The sequence below is a fragment of the Amphibalanus amphitrite genome, unplaced genomic scaffold (genome assembly GCF_019059575.1).
Source record: "Amphibalanus amphitrite isolate SeventyFive unplaced genomic scaffold, NRLGWU_Aamphi_draft 000045F_arrow, whole genome shotgun sequence".
NCBI classification, from domain to species: Eukaryota; Metazoa; Arthropoda; class Thecostraca; order Balanomorpha; family Balanidae; genus Amphibalanus; species Amphibalanus amphitrite.
The window spans coordinates 719,920-738,700 of NW_024881541.1; the positions used below are offsets into that span (position 1 = coordinate 719,920).

Genomic DNA, 18,781 nt, shown 5'->3' on the forward strand with positions numbered 1-18,781 from the left:
TTCCCCGTGTTCAATGAGAAAATTCAATGCCCCAGCGCCCAGCTAGTACTGACGCAAGAGCTCTCCCAAAAGTCGTTCGGAAAGTCGTTAAAAAATCGTTGCGCCGACCGGCTCCACAAGCTGAAGACTGCGCCAGTCAATGCATTTGAAACGGCACCTCTACTCTCCCATCGCCAGGCCCAAAGACGTGTTGTTCATAGGTGTCGTTCACACTACTAGTGTTGCTGATCGCGGAGGACCACTGTCCACTGCTCGTCCGCCGTGGCGTTACTTCTGATGAGGCTCAGAGCGCATGTTTACTGTGAACAACCTGCTGAAATATATAATGAGTAAATTTGTATTCTGAGACTTAATGAACTTGACTAACGAGGATGTGTGTTAACCCGCGCCCTGATGGGGGGGGCCATTTTGGCCCCCCCCCCCGTGGTTTTTCTTAAATAGCGCGAAAACGGCGGCGCGCAGCGCCGCCAAATTTTGGGTACCTTACCGGGCATCAATTTGACACCTTCACACAAAATTTCAAGTCACAGGTCACCTCAGGTCAGGAGTTATTGAGGTCAAACTGAGGTCATGTTCGAGTAAAAATGAGCAAAAAACATGACATCTTGAAACGCTCACCAATTCTACAGTTAACAAGCAATTTTAAAGTTCTTTATTTGGTTGTGTAGAGAAAAGACGGCGCTACAAAAATGCTATCTCGGATTTTCGAAATTTTGGGATTTTGACCCCCAAAAACAAAAAAAAATGATTTTTTTAGAAAAACTCAAAACAATTCCAAAATTTTTCGAATTTCGAAAAAACCGGAACATATGTGATAGTCCCTGCGCTCTTCGATATACATACCAAATTTTAGATCGATACCTCTTTTTTTGGCCAAGTTATAGCGAAAAAACTGTTAAAAATTGATGACATCAAATTTTTGAACTCAATTTTTAGCAATTCTAGACCTCGTAGCGCAAAACGGAGACCACCATTGAACTCCCCGTGACGAGCGGCATCGAATTGATACCCATTTTATGCAAAAATATCAACTTTGAAATTTGACCTAATTTGACCTGACCTTGACCTGACCTTGACCTGACCTTGACCTGACCTTGACCAAAACGTGATCTAAGCTGGCCCTAAAGTCTGTCTGACCCACATAATCGCATTTGTCATGTAAAATGGACCATAAAACATGTATCACACGACACTTTCATATTGTGACCCCCCCAGTGACCTGACCTCTGTGACCTGACCTGGTATCAGTGACCTCAAATAGCAAAATATGTGTTTGAAGATCATTTCTCCATCGATGATTTTCCATGAAATGCATTTTACTCGATTTTACAACGCATTTCTTGAAATGCCTGTAAACGGTGAAAATTCGACCTTTGACCTGACCTGTGACGTCATCGGTTTGACCGAGGTCAATGAAATTGGGTCACAAGGTAGTTCCCCGTTGGGGCTATCCAACACCGTTTACCGCTTGTCGCTATGTTGCGTGGTTCTCGAGATCTGAGGGGGGGGGGCCAAAATGGCCCCCCCCCCCATCAGACCGCGTTGCTCGGCAGACCCCATCTGGGCGCGGGTTAAAGCAAAACGAACTGTGTTACACGCCTCAATTATTATGTGGAATGAGTTGTATAAATGTATACTTCGTGTCGATTTATTGCGGTTAAAGACGTTACCTCTGTTTAAACGCGGCTGGGCCTGTTACACCCCGTTCGCATCAAAGGAGGTACGCCTTTCATCGCAATGAATAAGTCCACATGAATTATATATTTATATATTCATTCAACATGATCATTGCATCGTGTAATGCAGCTCATTTTGCGTTGATATACATTCTAAAAGGAGGTACTGGACGGGAAGTATATGAGCACGAACCGAGCTACGAAACACGTTACACGTTTATGGCGAGTTTACTAACATCTAATTTCCGGATATGTTAACACAAATAAGTTTATGTAGCCGATAATTATCCGAGCCCAGAAACACCAGTGGTGTTATTGAGCACTTAACATCTTTAATGCGAGCTATTTTACACGTTATTCGATACGCTAGAAACATGTTGGCGAGTTATCGAACTCGGTAACACGTCTTTATCGAGTTACGGAACACCACTTTTTGGAAAGTCAAAACTCATACCGAGTTATGTAGCACGGATTTACCGTGTATGAGAAAACACGGTGGCGTGTTATGAGATACGGCTGTACCGAGTCGTTTTTGGCCATATAACACAAAACGTGCTATCATTTTTTACAGTGTAGTAGGGTGCCGTGCAAACGTCAGTTAGCACCCATTTTGCACGTGCGCACGTGCAGGGTGCCGCTTCCAGATCTCGAGAACGGATGGGCCGATAGCGCTCGAATTTGGCACATCGCTAGGGACCAGTTAGTAGGGTGCAGTGCACAGGTTAGTTGGAGGTACCCTCTCGCAATTTCGCACGTGCAAGGCCCACCCTCTCGCTCGTTCCGTTGGTCGCCCCAAAGGCGTTTTACCCCTAATACGTTGGGTGGTTTTAGTGGTTTTATCTTACATTATACAAGAACTACTGAGCTTCTCGCATTGACCTGAATGTCACCCTCATGACCAGGACGTTCCCCCGCTGACCCGGGCGCCCCCCGCGCTGACCTGGATCAGCTGAGCGTCCTGTAGTGGCTCGATCACGCCGGCCCGGAAGGTGAGCGCGCCGCCGTGCGTGCTGACGCTGTTGTCGATGCCGCTGGCGTTGCCGTGGATGATTTTGTCGCTGGCCAGCGCCCACTCGGAGATGAGCGCCCGCGTGGCCGCGTCCGGCCGCACCGGCTCGCCAGTGCGCAGCGTGAGCCGCTCGTGCTGCGAGTTGGCCACCTGGTGGTATCGGTACAGCAGCGCCGTCACCAGGCTGACCCCGTAGGCGGCCGAGCTGCCCAGGCCGGCGCCGGTCGGCAGCTCCGAGCGCACCTCCACGTGCAGGCCCGGGAAGCCCGGACACAGACTGCAGTACAGGTAAAAGAAGGAGACCAGCGCCAGGGCGTGCTGCGCGCTGATGTCGGGCTCTCGGCGCCGGACGGCTTCGAGCAGCGCGTGGCGCAGCGGCTCGCTGGCCGGCTGCGGCGTGTGCCACTCGGCGTGCACCAGACCTCCGATCCAGGCGCGCAGCTGGTCGGCGCGCCAGCAGCGCTGCAGGCCGATGTCGGGCAGGTCGAGGCTCACCTCGCCGTCCGTCTGGTACAGGTTCAGCCGGGTGCGCAGGCTCACTGAGACGGCCACCGCCAGACGCTTGTACACCACGGAGTGCTCGCCGAACAGAATCACCTTGCCCGGAGCGGACACGCGCAGCACCGGCTGGCCGCGCTGCTTCGAGGCCATGCTGCTGCTACTGCTGCTGTCGCTCCTCCCACTGCTTAGGAGTCAGTGTCTTCTGCGAGAACGCGTGGATGTCCTTCAGTTCCTCACTGAGCAGCGAGTTGACCAGCCTGTGATTAAGCAGAGGCCGGTGTCACAGTGGGTGGGCGGGTGTTGGGAGCGCGGCGGCAAGCACGACGATCAGCAGACAGTCATCAGTCAGCCTGCCGCTGATAACGACCACTCAATGAACACGCTGCATCGAGAGTCATTCAGCCACACGGTGCTTTGGGAGACGAGAAGTGCGAGGACTGGCAAACAGGAGCCGGAAATTTCCATATCAGCCTAGAATCAAGAAGCTTATCAAAATTACTTTTTGTCCGTAATATACAAGTTTTAATGACCAGATCTCCTTGAAATGAACAAAAAATAAAAAGGTAGATATCTACCCGTTGGTATTCGTTGTTATCCGATAATATTAATGCATGAAAAAGTGATGAATTTTCGGTCACGGACCTTCTTCTGATCTAAATCTGTTTTTGAGTACAATGAAAACAAGTTTCCTAACCAACACAGGGCATATTGAATTAGGGGGTATGACCAAGACCAAGGGGGTGCGTCTGTCCGTTACCGAGGTCCCGAATTGGTGGTGCTTTGCGTGGACTACAGGCCAGACCGTTGCACCTAGCGCCCTGAAATTTGCCCAACTTATAGATCAAGGATGCGCGACGTGCCTTTGAGGGGTCTGGGCTCGATCAGATTGGTAGGGAGCGCGTGGCGTGTGCTCAAAAAGTGCAAATTCGCGTCATAGACTTTACATGTATAAATCGGCTTGCAAAATCGGGCGAAAATGGCTAAATTTGCCCGACACGGGTCCGATCCCCGTGCAATATCTCGGTAACCGTGGGCCCGATCGGTACGGGAAAAACAGCATCGTGTAGAGAATCGAACGGGCTATTGAATGGTGTGCGGTGCAGGGGATGGCATGCGCCACGTGCACCCGTGAGGATACTTTTATTGGAAAAATTGCGGTTTTTGACGGATTTTGGAATTAATTTTATTTTCAGGTAACCGTTAAATGGAGCGAGTTGAAACAACGCCTATTTGCAAGAGAAATGTACCGCCTCTCATATAAAAATTGTGAAAAGCTGATTGATCCAAATTAAGGTGGTGCAAATCACAGGAGAAAATGGTGTTTGTCAATGATGTGCCACTTTATTAATTACACGGGTTTTGCTGCATAACCTGATACCTTTGGCAATTGAATATGGTACCATTGGATAGAGCATTCAATTCTGTCCAATATTCGCTCTTCATTTTTGCATGATGAGCAACAGTATTCTTAAAAATGTAAATGTTCCAAACCATTACATTGTCATTTTTAGCGAAATTCATCGATGGCCCTCTAAAGAATTCATGCCAGTTTTCGAATCATTCTTAAGTAGAACGCATGATAATACAAGTCGGGACCTCGGTAACGGACAGACGCACCCTCCTGAAATAGTAAGATAGATGACCAAGTTTAGTAGGCATGATCTCAGCAATTACCTTGTTTGTAAGTCGGTTTTTATAATCACAATGGGTGGAGACTTCCGCTGGCGTCCAAACGAAATATATTCGGCCCCGGGCACGAATATATTTTCACAGGCGTCTAGCTTGCACGCCTCTTAACCCTCCAGGAGGTGGGGGGGGGCATTTTTTGCCCCCCCCCCCTCTAGGGTTTCCGATATATCTCCAGAACCACTGCGCCGATCGTCACCAAACTTACAGTACCCTCCCGTGAATAGCTTTTACACACTGTGATCAAATTTTTTTCAAAAGGCTATGATAAGTTGGCCGCAAATGACGTCAGAATGACGTCATTTCTGCCATTTTCGACCCAAAAAAGGTTTCGCAGGAAGAGCTGTCAGGCCTACAGCTTTAGAGATACAAAAAAATGTTACAGAAATAAAAGGTGTAGAATTAACAGGGCTACAAAACTGCTATTTCGGATTTTTGAAATTTTTGGATTTTGACCCCTAAAAATCAAAATAGATTTTTAATATAATAGCCGGAAAATAGAAAAATTGAATTTCGAAAAAACGGTATAGGTATTTGTGATAGTCCCTACCGCCTTCTATCCACATACCAAATTTGAGATCGATATCTCTTTTTTTGGCCAAGTTGTAACGAAAAAAAAACTTCAAAATTGATGACGTCTAATTTTTAAACTGATTTTTTTTGCAATTCTAGACCTCCTAGCGCAAAACAAAGACCACCATTAGACTCCCCCTGATGAGCTGCATCGAATCAATACACATTTTATGCAAAACCATGAACTTTGAAATTTGACTTTTTTACCCGAACTTGACCCAACCTCCACCATTGAGTTGTAAATGAAAAATTGGCCATAAAACATGCATCGCACAACCTTAGTAAAGTTAGGTTCATATGCTGACGCTTGGTGACCTGACCTGTGACCTGACCTGGTATTATCAGTGACCTCTAATAGCAACATATGTGCTAGGCAACTGACGCCCTATCGCTGATTTTCGACAAAATGCGTTTTAGTCGGTATTATAGCGCATTCCCTAGAAGACCCGAGAACGGTGAAACATCTTATCTTTGACCTGACCTGTATCGTCATCGGTGACCCCGAGGTCAATGAAGTTTGGTTTCTGTCGACAATTTTGACAGGGCTATCGAACGCCGTTTGAATTTTACGGATCCGTTTAGTAGTTTCGGAGATACGGGCGGGGGGACAAAAGAATGCCCCCCCCCCCCCACCGCGCGGAAAGTGGTCGGGAGGCCCGCTGCCTGCCGGGTTAACCCGGCAGGCGGGTGGGGGGATTTTTTTGCCCCCCCCCCTGTATCTCCGAAACTACTGGACGAATCCGTAAAATTCAAACGGCGTTCGATAGCCCTGTCAAATTCGTCATGGAAAACCAAATTTCATTGACCTCGGGGTCACCGATGACGTCAAAGGTAAGGTAAAAGATAAAATGTTTCACCGCCCTAATGAAAAAATCCTACAGGATTTGTACCAAAATCCTGTACGTCCCTACAGGGTCGTGCAGGGTTGCTGGAGAAGCCGTACAGGATTTCATGCAGGTAACTATGGCTGTACATGGAATCCTACAGGGTGCCCTGCACGACATCCAACAGGGGACCCTGTACTGAATCCTACAAGGAGCCCTGTACGGTATCTGATAGGGAGCCCTATAGGGAATCCTACAGGGCCCTGTAGGGAATCCTTCAGGGAGCCCTGTATGCAATGATACGGGGAGCCCTGTGCGCAGTCATACAGGGAGCCCTGTGCGCAGTCATACAGGGAGCCCTGTACGCAGTCATACAGGGAGCCATGTACGCACCCATGTGAAAAAGTCTACAAGATTTTACCAGAATCTTCACTATCTTGCATGATCTTATAAGATTTTGAAGACAGTCTTGCAAGGCCTAGCAGAGCTTGTACAAGATTGGCCAACATCATACAGAGCTTATAAGAATCTAGCATAGGCAGATTCTCGCGAGAATGTGATTCTGGTAAGATTGAAGAATCTTACAAGAATGTGCTGATCCCATGGAAGGCTACTCCCGCTAATCGTTTTTCGCATAAATCATAATTACAGAGCTCGCTTAGCTCTCAAGCAAATGCGATCATTTGCTCCACACGGACTACGTGGAGAACAGTTGTTAACGATGCACCTGTCAAGTAAAGTATGAGGACTGAGGAGTACCTACCTAGGGAGAAATGCCTCGCCCCGGTGCGTTGATATGTTGGACAATGGACATTTTTCTCAATCTGCAACCTACCGGGATTTATTCATCTCATCAGGACGGTACTGCTCATTATTAGAACTGGCGGGGACATAAACATTCGAATGTTGTTGTCAACATTGTCCCGATATATAGGGAATTACGAATGTGAATTGATCCCTAAAAGAATCGATTCACTTCATAACTCCCTAATCCTTTCATAACATTATCATCTTAATTTGACGTGTTGCTGTACTGTATTATTCGGGGAATAAAGTGTGCATTTGTGCGCTGTGGTGATCTTTCAGAGACTGTACCGACTGGAATTTAGCGACCACTGTCCGTTTTGAGACTGTACGGTCGGCGGCGGGCGTCCCGATCCTCGCCTGGGGCGGAGAGGGGAGCGCGCGTCCCCCCTCCGCCGCATTCCGTCCGTCCCATTCACTGCCCGCTCGCGATGTGCGGAGAGCCGACGGAAGTGTCGAGTGTGTGCCGTGCGGTGTCATCTGCCGTCTCCTCTTCCGACCTGAAGGTAAGTTTCTGCCATGCTGTATTGCTGTGTAACAATAAAAATTGTTCTCAATATTTGCAGCATTACAGACAAAAAAAAAAAACGGCGCCGAAACGTTCACTCAAAAATAGCTGATCGAAAAAAATAGCTGAAAAAATAGACATTTAAATGTCTACTATCAGATACCAGAGGGCATTAGTAGCGTCGACGCTACTACATAGTAGCACACAACATTAATTCAATATTAAAAATTGGTTGAATCCAGGTTGATTGTCAACATTGAGGATCAACCAATTTTCGACATCGATCCAGCATTTATTTCACGTTACATTTGCGTTGTATTTGGTTGATAGGAGCACGGAGAAATTTAAAACACTGCTAACGGTGTAAGTGGTTAAACTGCATACCCACGGGTGTTTTTGAAAGGTGTCAGATAACACTTATATGAGCGTCAAGATACACCATTGTACTATCCCTAAGGGTGTCCAGTTTCTGTACTGTGGTGTCATACACCCCAGACAAGGGTGCGTTTCGACTCTCCTCAGACACCCTATTTACACTTATAATGGTGTCACCAAGATAACACCCGTAGGGATACTGGGGGGAATAATCGCTTGGGTGTGTGTTAAACTGCATACCCACGGGTGTAATTTAAAGGTGTCACAACGCTTATAACGGTGTCACCAAGTTGACACCCATAGGGATACTGGGGGGAATAATCGCCTGGGTGTGTGTTAAACTGCATACCCACGGGTGTAATTTAAAGGTGTCACAGCGCTGCTTACACTTATAACGGTGTCACCAAGTTGACACCCACAGGGAGCCCACAGGCTCCATATACTCCATGACACCCTGTGGGTGTCATGGAGTATATGGGCGGCTCCAGTGGCGCAGTTGGTACACGGAGAAAATTTAAAACAACGCAAATTCAAATTCAAAATTCAAAACAAGTCGCATGGAAACATGGTTTCATTAGGTTGCATGTGGTGGGATTCAATCGGATCTCAGATCCTGATTTTGGTTTGTTATAAGATGCAATGAGATCATAGATTCAGAGATTCAGGATACATTTCTACGTGGGATACAATGGGATTATAGATCCAAGCTTGTCGTTTGCTTTAAGATCCACTGAGATCATGGATCAATCACTCGGATCCATGCACATGTCTACTACATATCAGCCCCCCCCTCCCTCTTAAGTCCGTATCAGTTCAGTGTTCACCGAGGTCGCCGTAGGACGCTAGCTCTCTCTAGCCCTATTCACACACTTATTTATTTTTTATTTATTTATTTATTTATTTAGCAGATCTTTGTGGATTCCAATATACAATTGGCTGGTTATTCCACAGCGTCATACAATGCAGGGCTGCCGTCAAATTACATGAAAACACAGTGCATATTATACAGTACAATACAGTCACTACTAACTTCGTCATACAACACTGGATCAAGACATTCTAAAAAGACATTCTACTGTTTGCTGAGATAAAAACTCTTGACTCGTTTCTTAAAAGTACAGACGCTGCCGCAGTTGCGCATCCCTTTGTCAAGATCGTTCCATGCAGTCAGTGAGCGGACGGGCGTCGCCATACGCGTTCTTTCCAGTCGGGCGCGCGGCACATGGAGAAGATCGGTGGCGGTCGCCCTAGTGCTACGCTCTGACACGTCGGCTCGCATCGAGACTAGGCTTTTTAGGTGGACTGGCGCGTTTGCTTCATGTAGCATGGCGTGCACCAGAATACAGTCCCTGTAGTCAATCGTGCGCTCGAATGACAGCCAGCCGAGCTCACGTTTCGCCTGTGAGATATGGTCAAATTTACGCTTTCGGGTTACAACTCGAGCGGCGTGGTTGATCACTTTTTCCATGCGCAGACGTTCGCGTTTGGTAGGCGGTGCCCAGGCCGGTAAACAATATGTCACATGCGGGAAGACCAGTGAGCGCACGAGATGAAGTACAGTTGTTTTGGGAAGTGTGTCTCTGATCTTACTAATGGTGATCAAGCCACCGTAGCATCGCTGCACTACTCTGCTCGTCTGCTGATGCATGTTGAGCTCTCTGTCAAATATTACACCGAGGATTTTGACGCTTTGAGCAGGTGTGAGCTGTACGCCTTCAAAGTCGATAGAGAAGTCAGCGGTCTTTTTTAGAGCCGCTGTTGTTCCGAATAGAATGAGTTCCGTTTTGTTGGGGTTGATTTTGAGCCCGTTGGAGCAGAACCAAGCAGAGAGTGCAGCCAGGTCGGTTTCCGTTCTGAGACGCAGCTCAGTGAGACCTGACAGAGTCGGCGGAGCGCTATGTACTATCTGCGAGTCGTCGGCGTAAGAAATGAATGCTGCGTGCTGGGACAGGTGACACGGTAGATCGTTTGTATAGAGACTGAACATGATTGCTCCGATCGTGCTACCCTGGACCACACCGAACGGTACTGGGAGGCTGAGGCCGCCGTCTATAGCCTGCGTGCGGTTGCTGAAGAAGTCAGCGAACCAGTGCGTCGAAATGCCATACCACTGGAGCTTTGTGAGCAGTGCCTCGCGGTTAACACAGTCAAAGGCCTTGGAGAGGTCGCATGATGACAGGCACGTCACCATGCCCTCGTCACTGTTCGCTGTGATTCGGCTGACGAGCTCGACAGTGGCGCTCTCGGTAGAATGGCGAGGCCTATACGCGTGTTGGGATGGTGACAAAGCATGGTTCTCAGTCAGATAGGTCAGACTTCGCAGTTCATAATCGCCTGTCGTGCCTACCCCCCCCCCCCCCTCCCTCGCCACACACATCTTTTACAGCTCTGTTCACTTCAGCGCGGCCCGAAGCTTGATCTCTGAGCCCTTCTATCTCTTTGCCCTTTGCTTCAGCTCTTTGAAAACGGAGCGCACTTGAGTGGGTACATGGCAACTGAGCTCCACTTCGAAGACCGTTTGCTCCATGAAAATGTTTATGTTCTTGGCTTTTGGAGGCATATTCTGGAGAAACACGAAAGGACGACACTTAGAAATAGAAACACGTACAGACTACAGAAACAAGTACAGGATGACTCCGCGGCGGGCTTGAGGTGTTTGAACATGAACACCACTCCCCCTCCTGCGGTATTTCGCAGATATTAACCCTCGCCCGTATTGGTGTTTTTCCAGCCGCGAACGTATAAGGGGGGGGGGGGGTCCGTTGGACCACCCCCCCTTGCCGTTTCGCCCCTGATCGAGCTAGAGCTTCGCGGAAAAAACGAGCGTGTTGCCCGTGACGAGAGGAAGCCGATGATACCTAATTTTAAGGTCCTAGGTCATTGGTTGACCTTGCAGGTCAGGTCAATGACCCCAAAGGCGGGAAAATCGGGACCTGTTAGAACGTCGTAAAGTGTGGCTGCTAGTGGGGTTTTTCGGGGTGCTGATCACGAATATCATGTTAGTTTTGATCACAGATGATGTCTTCATGTATTTAGGCCAGGTCGGGTCAGGTCAGGTCAGGTCAACCAGTAAGGGTATTCGTAGTAGGTGGCAACCGCCTCTGACAGCTTCGTAACATGTTACGAAGGCACCAAAACTACTTCGTAAATGCTCAAATGGTTGCTAAATTCGAATTCAGCTCCAAAAACTGGTCTAGAAACATGTAAAACTCGAAAAAGTGAACCGAGGTCATCAAAGGTCAGTGACCTGACCTGACCTTCAGGTGACCTTGACACCCACCCTAATGCATGGGGGCAACATATCACATGTTTGAACGCTTGAAACCACGAAAAGACTGCAAACGCGCGGCTAATGCGAGCCGACATACGCCGAATCGCGATTCCAGCCAAACATGGTCTCGAAAAGTAGGTCACAGGTCAAAGGTCATTTGGGTCAGGGTCATGAAATTTTCAGGGTAGGTGTGAAATTGATGAACGCGAGGGTACTGAAAGTTTCGTCGCGATCGGCCGCTTTTTACGCGAGTTATTCGCGAAAAACCATGGGGGGGCCGTTCGACCCCCCCCCCCCCATACGGGCGAGGGTTAAAAAAACGGCGGCGCCCTGCCCACTTTTGTCAAAGATTTTTGCACATGTTAAAATTCATACCCAGGTCGCTCAAGGTCAGGTCACCAGGCCACATCAAGTGACCTCATCCCAGAAAATTAAGAGTTTGTTCGCCAATGCTACACTATCTGAGTGATCACTTTCAAATTTTAGGCGATTGATAAGATTAACAGCATGAATAAATACGTATCTCTGAAGCTTGATATCTGTAACCTGTAAGGTCAAGAATGCAAACATTATGCATAAGTCAACGGGAACAAATTGAAATGTGTTCTTTTGGACGAAAGTCATACTTAACGCCCCCAAACATTGAATAACAGAGAAACATTACACACTGAATGGGAAAATTGCACCCGTGACTCTATTTATACCCAAGACGTGCTATCAGGTCATGACATGTATCCACTATCCACTATTCAGTTTTTTTTTACAGTAACTTTTTATAGAGCTAGAGCGATGAAAACACATAAGATGTGTTCAGCTCGACAATACTAATCGACTAATTTGTAACATGACCTTTCTGGTCGGGTCATCACCATAACCCTTGGTCAGATTTTCCAAATCACATTTGACGGTCATATTATTTTTTAATTAGACGCGTCTCAAATCGAGGAACACGATGCCGGAACATAAATGTCGTGTCGGTTTTGAATCAAATGAATTGCTGCAGAAAACAATTTCTGTAAAACCGTTTATTTCATAGGTTTTCTCCTCTGTAGGGCAATTAGTTGATCTTAGATCAAATCTGAGGACGCATTTCACACCCACAAAAAAAAAAACGTTGAAAGAGCTACTGGGTGTACTTTTCGGCGGCGCTGTAGCTCTATTCGTTCACAAGTTATTCGCCGATTCGTCAACAAGTGGCGTAAGAGGCAAAATTTGTCCTTCGATGAACTTTGGTGACCTGACCTTTGACCTAATCTAAGGCTCCCTTAATATCAGCTTCGGGTTACGTTGTTTTTAACGCCCTTTGGAATTTAAGCTCATCCTTCAGGCGTCCATTAAGGGTGTACTTCAACACTGTTAAGACACCCTAGTAACACTCGTAACGGTGTAAAATTGATAACAAACACTGACATTGCAGGGAATGACGCTCACATGTGTGATAAACTGAACACCCACTTTCATCATTGGTGTTATTCAACCTTGTTATTACCCACAATTCATTTAAACTACCAGTGATACATTTGTACCTGACACCCTGTACCCAATGGGGGAATCAATAGGGTAGGGTGGGGTAATTTGAACATGTGGGGCAATTTGAACATAGTGTGAATAACAGAAAATTACGGAAAATCCATAAGTGGCATGACAATAAGACCAATGAGAGAAATTATCGTAACTAAAAGGGCTATCATATGAACGGGGTTTGAAGTTTCAGGGAATGAAGATGTTGACGCACAGTGTAAAAAATCAATTTCGCAAGGAAAAACGCCTAACAACACGTCATTGCAACTTCATTGCAGCGCAAAATCTTGCATTGCTAGCGCTAATACGCAACGGCTTTTGTTGTATAATGACCTAATCAGTGCCTTCAATCCAAGAAATTTGCTTTTGAACCCTGTTTTTAAAAATGGCAAAATAACTTTTAGCGTGGGGTAATTTGAACATAGTGTGAGAATTTGAATGAAGACAGGGGTAGCTCCGAAAAAAAAACAACGCTCCCAGTTTTTTTTTGCCAATATTTTCGACCCAAGGCAGTAGCAGATAAGTGATGCCAGTTTTAGAAAATTTACGTCTAATATCCGTCTAATGTCCGGCATTTTGTTGATTTTCCGTCCAAAAATGTTAAAGTCAACTATTTGTCCAAATATGTCCGAAAATTATGCAGCCATCAACACTCAAAACCGTCATATATATTGCTTATCATGTAATTTTACCAGCCGAAAAGTGTTCATTATATTGAGACCTTAACAAGCTTTCCATTCGCCAATCAATGCTATGCACGATTACTTTATAAAAAGCGCTGAAGTGTAGCAAGCCATCGTCCAATGTTGTCCAGTCTGCTACCTTTGTCCAACCAATTCCGGATTGGACATTGGACAAAATCAGAACTCCAAATGTCCAGGTTTCCATTGGCACCACTTTAACAGATGTAGTACGGTTGGGAGAGTTTTTATCGAACAAAAATGATAGACGTTCTGTTATTTGAAGAGGGGCGAATTCTGTCAACTGACCGGTGTGCAGAGTGCAGATATTGATACTCTGTAACTGTTATTTTTGCTGTTGTGTTGATTTTTCAAGTGAAGGTATGTTTAGAATTGTTCTGCCTATTTGTTTATGGGTCAAACAACATCGGTGCAGGCGAGACTATCGTTTTTAGGACAGGTAAAGGCAGTATGTTCAAATTACCCCACGGTGGGGCAATTTGAACACACCGTGACTTGGTGGAGAAGTGAGGCTATGCTTTTCAAGGTATGCTCGGCTCGTCCAAAAATGAGGCTTGCATGGTGAAAGCAAGTGACACTTGCGCTACTGAAGCAGTTTTTCTTCATCCAGGGTTGAACTGGAATTTGGTACAACGGAGAAGACGTAAAAATATGTTCAAATTAACCCACACTACCCTAAGTTGTATGCATACCTATATGATACAGCGTTATGAAATTACACACAGAATGTAGGTTGCAGGGAACAAATGCCACCATATTGCATCGCAAATCAGTCTAGCAGCACGGATACGCGGAGCATAATAGAAATAAGCAGAATCCAACCCCCTCCCCCTCTCCAGTGGGGTTACGAATTCGGATAAATACCCAAGCAGGGTGCGTGTTAAATTGCACACCAACACAAGAGAAAAAATCTGAGGATATATTTTTCGGATATTAAAGAACCCCTATCGGGAGTATGCCGCCATCCCCCCCCCCCCCCCCCCCAGCGGCGTACCATGTCTTTCGGAATCCGCAGCAGTGCCATTGCTAGCCAAGAATAGCTCACCTTTGCTAAAACTGGAGCTCTTCGAGTACCAAGACACCACTCACGATCACTTCTAACTCACTTGCACACACTTATACTCCTAACACACCGTAATCCCACCAGCGCCTCCGCCCGCAGTCGCGCACGTTTCAAACTAGTATGGCGGCCGGCCGCATGGAAGCCAACGGTTGAACATGGGCTACTAGGGCTGCATTATGTTCCCAATATTTTCCCGACGCGTTTTCTTTGAAGTATTGTATATGAATTTATTTATTTATTATCGTGGATTTGTTTATTTGATGTAGTTGAAGCAAATCCATTAGAATATAAATGCAAACTCTGTACACCATACAGCACAGCAGCGCCATCTACCCAACTGCACCCATAGGGAATTTCAAGGGTGTCTGACACTGCAAAGACAGGCTGACGAAGAAAGACGAACGTCTTTCGAAAGCTCCCGTAACTAATAAACGAAGCTGGTAATTTGAATATTTTTATGCTAGAATGTCTCTGTCCCAGCTAAACAATAACATTTATAACTACATGAAGTACCAAGAGAATACGAACGGTGTTAGTCATCCCCGAAACACTGCCACTATAAAAAATGGGTACATCCCAAGTCACCAAGTGTGCTTTTCAAGTGTCGTGTGACACCTTAAACGGTGTTTAAGGGATGACATGGCACACTCAGTACACCTAACGGGTGTTATGTTTTCTCTGTAACACCAAAAAAGGTGTTGGATGGGAGTTGAGACACCTCGATTACACCCCAAGTGTGTTATTTCAAGTGTCATGTGACACCTTAAACGGTGTTCAAGCAATGTCATTACACCAATAACGGTGTTCAACGGGGTAATGACACTGCTATGAGTGTTGAATGGGAGTTACGACACCTCGATTACATCCCAGGTGTGCTCTTTCAAGTGTCGTGTGACACCTTAAACGGTGTTTAAGTGATGACATGACACTTTCAATACACCCAGAGGGTGTTTTGTTTTCTCTTTGACACCAAAAGGAGTGTTGAATGGGAGCTACGGCACTTCGAGTACATCCCAAGTGTGCTTTTCAAGTGTCGTGTGACACCTTAAACGGTGTTTAAGGGATGACATGGCACCCTCAGTACACCTAACGGGTGTTATGTTTTCTCTGTAACACCAAAAAAGGTGTTAGATGAGAGTTGAGACACCTCGATTACACCCCAAGTGTGTTATTTCAAGTGTCATGTGACACCTTAAACCGTGTTCAAGCAATGCCATTACACCAATAACGGTGTTTGAACGGGGTAATGACACTGCTATTAGTGTCATGATACACCATTAATGGTGCTTAACACCCATAATACACTAATAAAACACCCGACCAGTGTTTTATATTTTTTCAGTGAGATTGATATGCAATATTGTGATAGGTACAACATCAAAACAATGTTGTATGCCGATCACTTTGTATCGCGTTGTTTGTATCACTTTTATGCCGATTAGTTACTTTCGACGGCAGGGGTCCCTTCAATCAATATATTATCATTGTAACATGTGAATATCCACCTTGTTACAGGAACGCAGGATGCGAGGATCGTCGGGCGACACCACCACTCGAGATTCGTAGATCGATGGACGGAGCGGCAGCCGCGACGCGACGACGTGTGTCGTAATGTGACGGGATGTGACCCGGAAATGGCTGTGTATTTATCCCAGAAATACATTTATTCCGAATATTGACTTTGTCGGTAACGCGGGAACTCGTGGGTCTTTTTAGCATTCCTGGTCAACCGGCTCAAGATGCCCGAGTCGGAGAAGCCCGAGTCGGAGGTGTGCTGAGCCGCTGTTTTCAACAGCGGCTCAGCACAATAACAAGATGCGGAATACTTATAGAATGGCGAGTGTGGTGCCCTGTACGAGATCCTTTACGATACCCTGTACGACACTGTGCACGGTACCCTGTACGACACCGTGCACGGTATCCTGTACGACACCGTGCACGGTACCCTGTACGAAACCATGCACGGTATCCTGTACGACACCGTGCACGGTACCCTGTACGACACCGTGCACGGTACCCTGTACGACACCGTGCACGGCACCCTGTACGACACCGTGCACGGCACCGTGTACGGCACCCTGTACGACACCGTGTACGATACCGTGTACGGTACCCTGTACGACACCGTGTACGGTACCCTGTACGACACCGTGTACGGTACCCTGTACGACACCGTGCACGGTACCATGCACGACACTGTGCACGGTACCCTGTACGACACCCTGTAGGAACCCTGGTAACAATTTCGTCAAAAATCCTGTAGGGTCAACCATACAGGGCTACCCTGTAAGATTTTTTCACTAGGGCGTTCACGGGTCGTATAGGGAATGCGTTATAACATTGAGTAAAACGCATTTGTCGAGAATCAGCGATAGGGCGTCAGTTGCCTAGTTCATATGTTGCTATTAGAGGTCACTGATAATACCAGGTCAGGTCACAGATCAGGTCACCAAGGGTCAGGACATGAACCCAACTTTACTAAGGATGTGCGATACATGTTTTATGGCCAATTTTTCATTTCCAACTCAATGGTGTTGTTTATAAGAACATCAGGTACGGTTTAGGTTACTTTTTGGTCGAGGTCAGGTCAAGGTCAGGTCAAAAAGGTCAAATTTCAAAGTTGATAGTTTTACATAAAATGGGTATTGATTCGATGCAGCTCGTCACGGGGAGTCTAATGGTGGTCTTTGTTTTGCGCTACGTAGTCTGGAATTGCGAAAAATTGAGTTTGAAAATTTGACGTCATCAATTTTAAACAGTTTTTCGCTATAACTTGGCCAAAAGAAGAGGTATCGATCTCAAATTTGGTATGCGGATAGAAGGCGGTAGACCACATGGAGGGCCGCGAAGACCAAATATTATATTTCAGGATCAGCCTTTGCGCGAGTAGGGGAGGGGGGAGGGCGTTTTTGGCCACACCTGCTAGTTTTTTTTTTGCACGTGTTAGGAAAATCGCGGCGCGCACCACCGCGAAACTTGGTATAGCTTATAATTCCTCAATTTCGCATCATGTGTAGAGATTTTGACCCCAGGTCACAAAAGGGCAGGTCACCAGGTCACCTAAAGTAGGTAACCATGCCTCTAAAAAAACTCTGTCATTCCTACAGTTTATTACATCCCAGAAGTTTGAAACTCGGGCTTTTACATGAGGAAATCAGTATGAACAATTCGTATGCCTATCTCAAAGTTTCCACTTCGGTGACCTAATGTCAGGTCAATTTTGCGACCTCTCCATTGTAAGTCAATGGGAGAAAATTGAAATGCTCTTCTTTTGGCCGAAAACACATTCAAACGCCGTTCCACACGTAACCATGACACACTGACCCGAGAAATTGCACCTGTGATACTTTCTATGACCTTGAGGTCATCTCAGGTTTTGAAACATCTCCAACAGTTTCCCATAACTTTAGGTAGAAACATGCTAGAGCGCTGATAACACCATAAATGTGTTCAACTTAACAATACCAATCGAATGACATGCAACGTGGCCTTTTCCTTCAAGTTGACCTTTTCAGGTCAGCTTATTGTTCATTCGACGCATCTCGACGAGACAAACGCGACACGCGATGCCGGTAAAATCAGCGTCATACAAGCTTGGAGTCAAAAGTTGTGATACAAAAACCTTTTCCGCAAAAACGCCAACTTTTGATAGTTGTTGCCTCTGGAGGCTAAACCGCTGACCTTGGGTCAAATCTGAGAACATGTCTCAGAAAGGCCTTTGAAAGACTGCTATCGAATGCGCTTTGCCGCAGCACTTCAGCTCGTGGCCAAAAAGCCTCCCCTTACCATGGCGAAGCCGGCTGAGAGGCCCACCCGGGCGCGGGCTAAACAAAACACCCATAGTTTTGTATTCCGTTGACTACATACCTATTGCTCTTCACGTCGATTTAAAGAGAACATTTGGCTATTTAAGCAAAATGAGGAGGTCGTCGGTTTTACTGGGGACGGTCCCCAGTAACTCAAAAGTTACTGGGGACCGGTCCCCAGTGTCCCCAGTGATGGTTACGCGCCTGGCCTCCCCCCCCCCCCCCCCACCGCCTGGAAAAACTGTCCATGCTATTTGGTGCGTATTTTAGGTGTAAGCATAGCAGTTTTTCATCGCACAGAATGGAAGACTTAGCACATTCCAGGCACTTAAGTATACATTTGTAATGGCGAACAAAATCTTTTTGATCCAACTGGGACCAGAAAAGAGTCTTGTTCCCAACATTGGGTCACATAAGTAAGCCTTTGCAGTTTTGCACAGGTTTAAAATGTTACAACTTTGCA

At 46.4% G+C, this 18,781-nt stretch overlaps 1 protein-coding gene and 1 long non-coding RNA gene across 6 annotated transcripts in view; one reads left to right on the forward strand and one right to left on the reverse strand.

Moving 5' to 3' along the window:
- LOC122377477 (mevalonate kinase-like) overlaps nt 1–18,781 on the reverse strand; it is a 116,979-nt gene that overhangs the window by 17,790 nt on the left and 80,408 nt on the right. For all 5 annotated transcript variants that reach the window (XM_043357535.1, XM_043357533.1, XM_043357534.1 and 2 more), the window contains one exon: nt 2,617–3,443. In XM_043357535.1, coding sequence (XP_043213470.1) covers nt 2,617–3,336 — 720 coding nt within the window. In that variant the 5' untranslated portion in view covers nt 3,337–3,443. The remainder of the gene's footprint in view (nt 1–2,616; nt 3,444–18,781) is intronic.
- LOC122377479 lies at nt 7,470–16,185 on the forward strand. Its single transcript, XR_006255873.1, has 2 exons — nt 7,470–7,579; nt 16,028–16,185. It is a non-coding gene; the product is annotated as an uncharacterized LOC122377479 (long non-coding RNA).